Source organism: Rhinolophus sinicus, linkage group LG06 (genome assembly GCF_036562045.2).
Source record: "Rhinolophus sinicus isolate RSC01 linkage group LG06, ASM3656204v1, whole genome shotgun sequence".
Lineage (NCBI taxonomy): Eukaryota > Metazoa > Chordata > Mammalia > Chiroptera > Rhinolophidae > Rhinolophus > Rhinolophus sinicus.
In genome coordinates, this window is record NC_133756.1 from 92093027 (window position 1) to 92106059 (window position 13033).

At 34.8% G+C, this 13033-nt stretch overlaps 1 protein-coding gene across 1 annotated transcript in view; it reads left to right on the forward strand.

The window, feature by feature from the left end:
* Nucleotides 1-13033, forward strand: part of CWF19L2 (CWF19 like cell cycle control factor 2) — a 91387-nt gene that overhangs the window by 8893 nt on the left and 69461 nt on the right. The window contains exons 4-6 of the mRNA XM_074337068.1: nt 467-577; nt 1408-1527; nt 8154-8247. Of these exons, the coding sequence (XP_074193169.1) occupies nt 467-577; nt 1408-1527; nt 8154-8247 (325 nt within the window). The remainder of the gene's footprint in view (nt 1-466; nt 578-1407; nt 1528-8153; nt 8248-13033) is intronic.

Consider the following 13033-nt stretch of genomic DNA (forward strand, 5'->3'; position numbering starts at 1 on the left):
ATGCATTAAGCAAAGTGCTTTTCCAGCCTAGCTGTTAACTGAAATCTCTGCATTTTCAGATCTAGGGAAATCTCAAAATTTGAAACTTCAAGGCAAACTCGTTTAGTTAGGTATTGTTGCCTTTGTTCTAGTTAAGCAAAGATGTCAGTATTACGTGATTTTGGTATGAACTGCAGCTCTGTTGTAATCTCTGTGAGTTCTCTATCCAGCAGTTCTAATCTTTGTTTTTTGTTTTTCCTTGGCTTGGTAATAAACTATGAAGAACACAGAACTAATTTGACTGGTGCTTTGTGAGCTTATTCCTAAATAGAGAATTTATATGTTCTTCAATTTTCAATGTAATTTTTTCAAGAGGAAGTGTAGTGTAAGAATTTTCTCTAGGAAGCTGAATTTCTACTATTTAACATAATTTTTATATGAAAGTATGCAGGTTTGAGAAATTCACTTACATGCTAAATATCCTTAGAGTTCTGATGATGAGTGGGTTGAGGCTGTTCCATCCCAGACTCCTGGCAAGGAAAAGGCCTGGAAAGTGAACGATGAAAAGTCAGAAAAAGAAGACAACCCAGTTATTCAGGTAAGCCACCTGATTTTAAGCAAATAAGTGTGAATTTATAAGCATAGATAAATGTTGAAACGAAAGATGATTCTAATTTCTTAAGTAGAAAAATTAATTAGACTTTGAAAACAATATGCAGTAGTACCTGGTTTTCGAACGTTTCAGAACTCGAATGGTCTTCTGGAACGGATTACCTTTGAAAACCGAGGTACCACTGTACTTCTATGCAGAATTTTGGCAGTAATGCTATTTGCTGAGCCATTAGACTCCCCTTCTCCTTCTGTGAGGAAGTGAGTGCTTATTATCTCTATTCTAATCTCTCAGAGGGTTTCCTACTCTCTGGTTTTTGATAGAAAAGTGGCACTCTCCTGGTATGTACTTGAAACCTTGTACTGTTACCTCCATCTGACCTTTCTACAGTGAGTAGAGTTCAATCACAGTTTTTCTTTCCTTTATCCTCATATCATAATTTTCTTAGCAATACTTCTAGTTGGATAGTTCATAGATTTTGCGTTGTAGTTCATATGCCTGAGGAAGAATGCTGTTTATACACTGTTAGCGACAGGGAAGAGAGAAAAGGTGAAAAGGAACTAATGTTTTTGAATGTCTATTGTGTGTCAGGCACTGGTCTGGATGCCTTAAATCTGTTTTCTTGTTGACTCCTTAAAACAGTCCTGAAAGGTAGGGATTTTATCTCATTTCACAGGGGAGAAACTAAGAAATTTGCTTCAAGTTAGACAGTCATGTAGGATTTAATCCAGGTTTGAGTGCCACCAAAGTACCAAATTTTACTACTAAGTGTTTAGTGTTCTAATAATTTAGATCAAAATGACTTCTTTTTTCAACAGAGGGATGAGTGGATGACTGTTGATTTTATGTCTGTTAAAACTGTGTCATCATCATCACTCAAAGCTGAAAAGGAAACTATGAAGAAAATAGAGCAAGAGAAAACTCAAGCAATGGAACAGGTAAGATAGTATTTCAAATACTTTAACTTTCTAATTTGCCTTTAATAAACTGATAAGACATTTATAGAAGTGCAGTTTTACTTGTGACACAATATTTTTTTGTGATATTTAATAAAATAATGGGAACAACTATGAAATATAAGTTCTTTTAAAATAAGTTTCCTGTAGGAAGTCAGTTTGAAGATATATTAGATTTATTAGTAGAGGGCATTGAGTCAATTAGTTTAGTTTATCACTTGGATTCATAAAGGTTTAGGACTTGAACTATACTACCTGTGTAGTCTGAAAATCTTTAGGTGATAATTAATTTTAAAGTATTCTTGAGTTGGTAATGCCTTGAAGTGCTTGGTAGAAGGGTAACCACCATTCCTTTCTAGAGGATCACACTGTTAATTTGCGCATCATGTTTCCCAGAAACGTTTTCTGGAATGTCAGCTCATAATCTAAAATCATAAAATACATGAAAATACAAAGATGGTCCATGAATGAGAATCATCTGAAACAATAAACAGCAGAGTAAATAGCTTTATATAGTAACAGTAGACATAGAACATATGAATAAGGAAGAGATTATTCAGAAGGCAGATTTGAGAAAGAGCCAACAGGAACTTATAGAAATGAAAAATATTACAGTTGAAATTAGAAAGTCAGTAGATGGTTAAAAAACAGATTGAATATGGCCAAAGGGAGAATTAGTGAATATGAAGATAGTCTTGAAGAATTTACCTTGAATGCAGTATAGAGGGGCTAATAAATGAAAAATATGAGAGTGATCATAAGAGTCCTATGATCAATGTTGTTTTCTACTTTTTTCTCCAGTTTAATTTTAATTCTGAAAGTGTAGGTGTGGTTAATTATTGGCTTTTAATTACATAGCTGTCAATATGGAACATTGGAAGCTAGTGATTTTGGAACATCTTGAGTAAGTTCTGTAAAATGTTTTTGTCTCTAAGTTAGTCCTGAGGGGGTTGGGACTCCTGCTATCCTACTAAAAGAGAAGGGGAAAGTACAGTTGGGGGATAATCAGTGGATAGTGGAGCAAGAAAGGGGAGCTGTATGAGGTTTGTAAATTGATTTTACACATTGCCATTACATGTTTGCTTCTGAAATCATGCTGTGCTGTTTGTGGGCATTGGCGGTCTGGTATGTTAGGGCAACCCTGACTTGTGGTCTTACAGTTTGCTGATATTCAGACCTGTTCTCCATATCAAACAATAGAACATAGTTAACTCTTGAATATATTTAATAGATTGAAACAGTGATTAGTTTTTCTTAGAAATGCTTTTTATAAAACTGCTTTCACTTTCCTAAGAATCTAATACTTTTGTTGTGCCTATCGTACTAACTTTCCAGCTTTGAATTTCAGGCTTTCTAAGTAACATATCTTTTCTTACACACACACACACACACACACACACACACACACACACACACGAGGTCTGACAATTAAGGTCACAAACTCATCCTAGAAAAAGTGCTACATACCTCATTGCTGACTATCACTACGGTCACCTTCCAAGTCCTCCCCTTGGGAAGCTATGCACTGAGCCAATGCCTAGGCCACCCTTCAAAGCAATTTTGGAACTCTTTTTCTGGAATGGCCATCAGAGCTGTCATCGTATTACCCTTGATGTCTTGAATGGCATCAAAGTGTCTTCCTTGCAATATTTCCTTTATCTTTGGGTAAAGAAAGATGTCATTGGGTGCCAGATCAGGTGAGTAGGATGTTCCAGTACAGTTATTTGTTTACTGTCTGAAAACTCCCTCACAGACAGTGCTGTGTGAGCTGGTGCATTGTCGGGATGCAAGAGCCGTGAATTAATTGTTGGTGGAAAGTTCAGGTCATCTAACTTTTTCACGCAACCTTTTCAACGCTTCCAAATAGTAACCTTGGTTAACTGTTTGTCCAGTTGGTACAAATTCATAATGAATAATCCCTCTGACATCAAAAAAGGTTAGCAACATCTTTGCAATGAATTTTGCGAACTCAGTCGTCACATCCTTGTCAGACCGTGTGTGTGTGTGTGTGTGTGTGTGTGTGTGTGTTTCTCCGATTTAATTAACTCAGCATCTGTTATTTGCTTATGTAATTTTTGTCCTTTGCATCTGTATCATTTTCATTACTGCTGCTACTGCTGTAGTTTGAATGCCACCTATTAGTTGTATGTCTTCACCTTTCTGAGCCTCATTTACCTCATCTATACTGGAGCTGAGTTAATATATGTAATGAACTGAGGACAATCCCGGGAACTAAGAACCATTTAAGGTTGGATATTATTATGGTTCAGGCCCTGGTTACTCTTACCTGGTCAATTACAATAACCTCTGTTTTTCAGCATCCTATAGCTGATGTCCAGTTAATTTTTTCAAAGTAGTTTTTGATCGTGGTATTCTGCTTAAAAGTCTTCAGTGATTCAAGTTAAGGAGAATGTGTTGTTGCCGTTTCTAATGTTTCCTTTCTGGTGGAAGAAGCTCCACTAGTGGTATTTTATGCCCGCCTTCTTTCTCATGTCTGTCCTTGAGGATATGGACTACATTTTCTATTGGAAAATTTGGAAAGAATAAACTATGCCTACTTTGTTTGGCTCTTCTTTTACTGCTTATGGAACAGGCTGCCTGCAGAAACCATGTGGGGAATGAGGTGAAATGGGGGGCTGGTTCAGTGCTGTCTACACCCGGGAAAGTCTGCTTCATTGTATAGTTCAGATAACAGGCCCATTTGGCTTTCACTGAAAGAAAAATTATCTTCCAATTTAGCCTTACCAGCAATAAAGGTAATTTTTTGTCTTTTACTTCCTGTGTTTTTTATTGTATTTTTAACTTGTTCAGGGCCTAGATTGAAAAAGAAAGGTGGTACATTTATTGTTATCCTTTAAAAGACCCCAAAAGCTGCCTGCAAATAGAGTTCAAACACGTTTAGATTGGACTCTTTCTATGAGGTAATTTGTACTTTATCCAAACTAGTTTAATTACTTTCCTTCATATTTCTCTGCAAATTCCTGTCTCTAAATTTTTGTTCATCTAGTTCTTTCTAAGTGAGTTCCCTCTCTCTCTTTATGTCTGCATCCTGTTTATCCTTCAAGACCTGATTTAATATATATGATGAAATTCTTCCTTATTTCTTGACTGAAATAAGTCTCTTCTTTATGTTTCCAAAGCACTTTATTTACTCCTTTACTATGTGGTACTGGTAGTTTTCTGTAAAGTACTGTAATTTAATAGTCTTATCTTATTTCCCTTATGGGATTACAAACTTTTTGAGAAAAAACTGTTTTGTTTATATTTGTATCTCCCTTTGCAGCTAGTATAGAACTCTGCCTATATAGGTGCTTTGTTAATTTTTTGTACATTTGAAATTGTACATTTATTATTCTTTTCCCCGTGAATTTACTTTGTTTCCCTGCAAATCCTGGATTTAGTTCTGAAGTTCATAGTCTGTAGTAATTTTTGATTTTTGTGTTGGTAAGAACTCAGATTGTTGTGTGCAGAAGTAAATTATTGCAACTAGTGAGTGAGAGTAGCCAATTTTCAAACATCTGCACATCAGTTTGAGTGTGGTGGTCTCTGCACATCATCATATTCTTAACACATGATAAATATTTGGTTTGAGAAATAAATGGCCATTGCCTTAGACCCAAATGTTAATTCTTGTAATGGGAGTGAGGGTAAAGTAAAGGTAATGGGATGAAGTCTAAAATGTCACCCTTAACTGAAGCTTTGGTGTGAAGCATGTTGATTTTATATCTCCTCTTGATTTTGAGCATATCATTTCTTTGGTTTTCTAGGCTAGTATTTTTCAAAATGTGGGTCATGAAATTAATTTATTGCAATCAATGTTTAAAAATAAAAAATATCAGTGTATTCATTACATGTAATAACAATATATTTTGTTTGCTAAAACTTAATTTTGGAGACACACACATAGACAGAATCTCTTCAAGCACGCACACACACACACAAACACAAACAATCTTTTGACCTTGGATCAAGGTCACACACAGTTGAAAACCAATGCTCAAGGCTAGTCTGTGTCCTCTGGGCTTCTCGTACCCGCATTGTGCTATAAGCCATAGACACACATATATAAGCATGTACCTGTAGATCCAGTCTGTAGCATGATAGAGATGCTTGCCAACTTTTCAACCTTCTTTTACAAGTAGATCTTGCCATCCCTGTCTTTGGCTTCGTGTGGTGAGGCTGGCTCCTTTCCCTTAGTTTCAGCAGGGGCACTTTTAGTGTTTATCTTATAGATTGAACTAAGGACTGTCACTTTCTGCTTGCATACAGAGCCCAGTAGGCCTTTAGTTTCAGTTCTGCTTACTGCTTTGCATATCTGTTCTGGGCCACAGAGATGTTTATCTTGTTTTGAACTCAAGTGTGTTTTCTGTTTTGCATATTTTTTCTGTTTATCCTGAGCAGTGAGGTTGTGATGAATGGAATCCTAATAAGCCATCTTGACTAGAAGGCCTGAGAGTGTTTTAGAGACTGATTCATGTTGCTATATCTTAGTTTTATTTCATTCGTTTTAATTACTAATATATAGTCTTCCATCGTCTAACTGACATACTGTAGATATCTATTCCTTTTGGCTATCTGTGGACATTTACATTATTTGCTGTTTTTCACTTTTACAAACTATTACAAACAGTGCTAAAGGGAGGTCCTTATGCATATCTAAAAGTGAAATTGCTAAGTTATAAAGTGTGCACTTATCTTCTTTTACAAATACTTGGGAAGAGATTTTAACAATTTATACTGCCAACAATGTATGTTTCTTTACCATACTAAGTATTTGTATTGTCAAACTTTAAATTTTTTGTCATGCTAATTAATAGGTGAGAAATATTTCCTTTTTTTTAAACATACATCTGTTTGATTAATATGAGAGAGCTTTTCGTGTTTTTCAGTCATTCAGATTATGGTACAAACTGCTTGTTTATGTTTTTTGCTTATTTTTCTTCTGGAGTTTTCTTTTTCTTACTGATTTGTACTAGTCTTTATATAGTCAGTCCTTTTTCTTCTTTTTTTTTCTCGTGCTAACAATATTTATTTTTTATAAAGCTGTTTTGTAAAACCGGTGTGTACAGAGACCTTTTCTTTTGTATATTATCAGATAAGATCTCATAGTTTGTCTAGCCTGTGTCAGTTGTCCTCCTCAGTATGTAATTCCAGCCTTCTTTATCCCATTGAGTATCTGATGTGTATCTCTTTGAGTGTCTAGATAAGACCACTGGAAGAAATTCCTTGATTGTAGATACTGTGAGATATTGTACTAGAGGTGACAGAATCTTTTTTGGTATAAAAGAAACCAAATTGTTACAGTTTTATTTATCCCTCTAACTTAACCTTTAACTTAATGTTGTCTTTTGAAGATTCTGTGCTTTTTTTGTCAGCTCATGGGTACATTTTAAAAGCCTTTTAAAAAAATGATCCATCGTTTTTCTTTATCAGTGGTATGGTTGATTCATACTACTGGAAACTAACGTTTAATTAACTTTTCATTCTTTTCCATCTAATTGCCATTGTGAATTCTAATAATTGCCATTATTAGTTCTAAGAATCATTTTCTGACCTCCTATAAGGTCAATTAGGAACCACTAGTATGTGGTCTATAGCACCCTTTACCTTCATAGCACTTACATATATTGATATTGCCTAATTGCCTCCCGCGTTTCTGTAGATCATAGTGTCTTTGATGGCAAGGCTTCCTCATTGGCAAGCATATGCCTGGCTTACTCATTGTAGCACCTGTGCCCAGCATAGCACTTGGAACACAGGAGGCACTTGAATTGTGACTAGGCTCTCATCATCTCCTTACTGATTATTGCCACAATCTTCTGACTGGATTCTTGTCTCTAATCTTGCTCCTCAGTCCTTCCTCCAGCCTGAAACCGCTTTGCTCTCTGTGTAATACAAAGCCGACCCCTTTCATGACTCACTGTTGCCCCAGCATAAAATCTTAACAGCAGTTTAAAATGGTTTATGTGGCCTAGTCCCTGGTTATTGTACAACCTAATCTCTTAACCACTACTCACTCATGCTTCTAAATTTTAACCAGTTTGAATTATTTTAAGTTCCCTGAAGATGCTATGTTTTCACCTTCCTCTAGGGTTTTATGAACGTGCTGTTGTTCCTTCTGCCTGGAGCATCTCTGTGCCGTCTCTTCCCACAAAAGAAAATTTGGCTAATTCTGTTCATCCTTAGGTCTAAGACTGCACATATTACTTCTTCTAGGAAGTCTTTGATCCTTCAGTGTGAGAGGAGTTTGAATTATGTGTGGCTTTAGCGCTCTGGACTTTTATCTTCAAAGCACTTGTCAGTTATTTGTTTATTGTCTGTATTCCTCACTATCTCACAAGCTAGCAAGGGCTGAGTTAGGTATATTGATTGTTCTATCTCTGTATCTAGCTCAGTTCTGGTTCATAGTCGGCATTCAGTGGAAGCAATGGATAAATGTTAATTTACACATAATTTCCAGCAAGCTGCAGAAGAGTGTGTCTTAAGAGTGTTTTAAATATTTGTTCCAAGGTTATGACTGTTAACTGAGTCTCAGATACGTTATTTATTACTAGATTTTATGGTGGGGTTATTTTAAAATTATGACTTCTGAAAATGTTTTGTTCTAGTCCAGACTGCTGGAAAGAGAATTGAATCCATACTGGAAGGATGGTGGGACAGGTCTTCCACCAGAAGACTGTAATGTGTCATCAGTTACTAAAGGTATCTCTTTATATTTCGGTTGTAGCCACATAAGCAGTTTTTGTAACTTGATATTCCTAATGCAATGAACTGAGTTTGTTGGTAAATTGGCAAGATGTATTATGAATTCCAAAAATGTTTGAGATTCTGAGATATGGTAAATCTAAATTTTATTACTGGTTATTTTAATATTTCTGCTCGATGCTGTAATTTTGATCAAGTCCTTAATTATCTATGTTTGTTTCTATATTTTCAAAACTATAAGTTTATTAATTATCTGATATGAAATTTGTATGATTTCGTATTGCAAGCATCTATATATGATTACTAAAGGTTCAGTTTACATATGTCAAACATTAAAATGTTTGCAATCTTTTGAGGCCATATTGAAATTATTAATAACTGGGAAGATGATATATTTGGAAGTAAATTGATTAAATATGTGTTTTATACTTCATGATTTTGACTTTTTATTTTGAATGGATTAGTGCAAAATATGATCCTGTGAGGATATAATAATGCTTTGTTTTGTTACATTCTATAACAAAATGTAAAAAGTATTAAGTCTGGACCTGCCTGGTGGCTCAGATGGTTGGAGCGCTGTGCTCCTAACTCCGAAGTCGCCAGTTCGATTCCCACATGGACCAGTGAGCTGCGCCCTCTACAGCTAAGATTGTGAATAACAGCTCTCCCTGGAGCTGGGCTGCGGTGAGCAGCTGGAGGTTGGCGTGAGCTGCTGCAGGCTGCTGTGTGCTGGCAGGAGCGGCCAGTGGCCAGTGTGAGTGGCTGGCAGCCATCATGGGCGGCCCGCAGCCTGTGAGAGCTGCTGTGAGCTGCTGTAAGCGGCCAACCAACGACCGGCGACCGACTGCCTCAGCGGGGTGGGGTGGGGGGAGGCAAGGCTCATAATACCAGCATGGGCCAGGGAGCTGTGTCCTACACCACTAGACTAAGAAACAATGGCTTGAACTTGAGTGGAGCGGGGGAAGGCAGAAGAAGGGGGGAAAAAGTATTAAGTCTCAAAATTCATGAAAATAATGTATAAACATTATAGATGTGATTTTATATCTTCAGAAATTCCACCTTTTCCAGCATTCATAAAATTTGTATTACCCTTAAGATAGTGCTATTAGTTTCCAGCAGATGGAGACAAAATATTTGAGTGTCACATATTTATACTCGATACCATAATTAAAAAAAATAATTATATGCCAATTAAATGTTGCCTTGACGACTCAACTAAAAGTTTAATTATAGTACTATTAACCCAGTGTAGAGATAGTAATATTGTAAATCATGATGTTTATCTTTTCATCTTAATGATTTATCAGAATACTTTCTTGCTTTTTATACATATTTTTATTTTTACCATTTATTAAAATTCTTTTGTATTTTATGTAGAGATGTCTGTAGAGCCTCCTTATAGGTTTTTTTAAAAATAATTTTTCTTGTTTACAAAGTTATTAGTAATTGTAACATTTTCTTCTTTGCCTTTCTGCATGGGTAGAAATGTCTCTGCTGGGTTACAGTAGCTGTAGTCATACAGGGATCTCTTTGAAATGCTGTTTTCAGAAACTTAAAAAGTTTCGGGAGCAGTAAGTTAACTCAGTAAACCATGACCATGTAGGGCTGATTTTATGACCCAAGTGTTTACCACCAGTATTATCAGAGGACGGTGCATAAATTCATCTATGGGGAGAACTTAGTAGAATTGACAAACCCTGTTTTTGGGTACTTGTAGTCACCAGGTTCTTGACTTCACTGAGTGTAAAATACCCAAAGTTCTACCTTAAGTGGTTTCTTTCAGTGGGCCGAAACGGCAAATCAAAGACACTAAAGGAGAAAAATAACCTTTCATAAAGCTTTTAGAGGATCTTTCTCCCTTCCCTTTCATATCATGCTTTTACCACTTCCCTTTCCCATATTATATTTATTTAGAAAGAGGAAAAATGACAGAAAGCTTATGTTTGTCAAGAGATTCAGATCCCCGAGTTGAAATTCAGTTTTAAAAAATGATCTACAGATCTGACTGCATGTGTAGATAGTGTGGTCTTTCTTTTTAGACCAATGGTAGGGCTGAAATGTTTAGGCACCTAAAAGTGTTAGAACTTTAGTATTGAGGTATAGAGGTGCTAGAGTGTTATATTAATAGTTAAGGACTTAGACTTTGGAATTAGGGTGCTTGGGATTATAATTTTGTATTTCCACTTCTAGCTTTGTGATTTTAGGAAATTTTCTTGATCTCTGAGTCTAATTTACTCCTCTGTAATAGGGACTAATGATAATACCTATCATATAGTTATTTTGAGGAATAAATGAGAAAATCTTATAGCACAGTATTTGGAATATAGTAAATACTCAATAATGTCAATGCTATCAAATACTTGTTTAAATGATTAAATGTTTTGGGATGATTTTATGAACAGTGTTTTTGTAATGATTGAGGTGCCATATTTTTATTATAATTTGTTAAGCTAGATTTTTCTTTTTTAGAGAAAATTAAGTAGAAAAGTAAACTATTTTTAGCATCCATACAAAATTATTTTTAGTTATATTTTAGTAATGAGAATACTTGTACAATTTTAAAGTTTACATGACACATTTGTAATCAGCTTATTTTCACAGCAACTATGTGAAGATAGTAAAGTAGGTGCTATTGTCCTGATGTTGTTGCTCAGGAAAATAAGGTTTTGAGTGGCCAAGAAATTTGCAGCAGTCATGTAAATCATGCTAGAATCCAAGTTTTCTGATTTCTAGTCTGGGGTTAGTTACTCTGGATTCTTCATTAGAAGACTATACTTGTTACCGTGTAGTTAGTAGAAATTCTTGCTTACAAAACTCTTCTGATATGTTTCTGTTCTTCCTATATATTTTTTCCCATCTATTTTTTGGCTTTCTCTTTTAGAATCTTTTGTGGTAGAAGAAATTTCAAAGGTGGTTTAAATCAATTGCCTTATATTACAGGTAAAAACACAAGAGTCCAAAGAAGTCAGTGATCTGCTTAAGAGCTTTAAACTAGTTAGCAGTAGCAGCAAGACTGAAAATTTAGGAATCTCCTGATGTGTAGTTTATTGCTATTGTTATATTATCCTGCCTTCTGAGAAAAATGGAGAATGCAGCCCAGATTCATTTGGTCATGTTTTGTATATAGCCATATAACTTTTAATAATGACAGAAGCACATACTTTTTCAGTCTCTTAATTATTGATGAGTAAAAAGTAATTTCAGATACAGGTGTATGTTATGTGCTGCATACCAATGAATTTCTTACACCTATTTGATATGTCTTTTTCTCAGCATAGAAGAGAGGGACTATGTCTTATTCATGTTTTTACTACCCACTGTGCATAAACAAATTTTCGTTTTCATAGTAAGTTTCAATAAATATTTGTTGTATTGAATTTCATGATCAATGGTGCTGCAAATTGGCATTTTTTGTTTGCTTTTAAAATATTAAATTTGGTGATGTCTCTTGTTAAAAATATTATTGCATCTCTAATTATAAGATTAATAAGACTATTGAAATAGAATATATAATCAACTGAAGGTGGCATTATTATATAAATATTTCTAAAATTGTGGATTTGACTTATGACTAAATTGACTGAAAATTTTTATTCCTGTTAGATTTTCTTAATAAATGTCAATACAGAGGAATAAAAGCAGTCTTACTTTTTCTTTGAGATTTTTTTCTCTGAACTGTTAATATATTGGTGATTGTTCAGGAAAATTTTCACTACACCCATCAGCATTTTATCAGTTTCACAAATAAGTCTTTGGAATAAATTTAATTACATAGCTGGAACATTAGTATAGGTGTTACTCATAGTGGATTTCTCTTACCACTGTGTAAATTGTGGATTTTGACTAACTTCCTTAAGTAGTTGCATTGTTAATTTTGAGCCCGTAGACTATATAAATAAGGAAAAAAAGAGCAAGAGGAAAATAAACTTGAATAATAAGTGAATCACTGAGTTAACTAGAGATCTAGGTTTTGAAGTACAAAGTATTTTAGACCTGTAAAGAAAAACCCATTATCTTAGAACAGATTGCTTAGTAAAGTTAAACTCATTAGATTTGAATGAGGGACTAGAATTTGAGGGTTGAAAAAATCTGTTTTCTAAGCAACCTTTTTATTGATGTTTAACACTCACAGAAAAGTACACAACTCATAAGTATACAAACTGATAATTTTCACAAAGTGAAAACATCTCTATGAGAGGCACAGAGTTTGAGAAACAAACATTGTTAGCATCCCAAATGCTCCCTTTGTGGTCCTTCTAGTTCTGAGGCTCTTGACAGAAGTGTAACCCTATTCTGGTTTCTAACTCCACAAAAAAAGTTTTTCCTGGAATCATACACTGTACCCTCTTTTGTTTCTTGCTTCTTTTATCCACATTTTCAGATTCATCCATGTTGTTTGTATAGTTGTACTCACTCATTTTCATTGCTGTATAGTAGTTTGTTTTAGGAATGAGTCATAATTTACATATATGCATATCCTGCTGATGATAAACATTTGGGGTGTTCTAGACTGGTATTGATGCAGATATTAAATGAAGATTCTTTACATGTCTTTTGGGACTATTTGTGTGCATTTTTATTGATTGTAGAACCGGGGTGATTCTAAAGTAGTCCCGTATCTCGACAAGAAAAATCAGAAAGAGTTTTGACTTAGATAATTAATTAGATTTTTCTTTATGCATAGCAAAAGTGTGATGTGTATAGAAGAAATATAAGCAACTTAATAAGTTTGTTGAAGGGATTCAGATTTTCATAGTTGGTATCATGACTGAAGTATAATAAT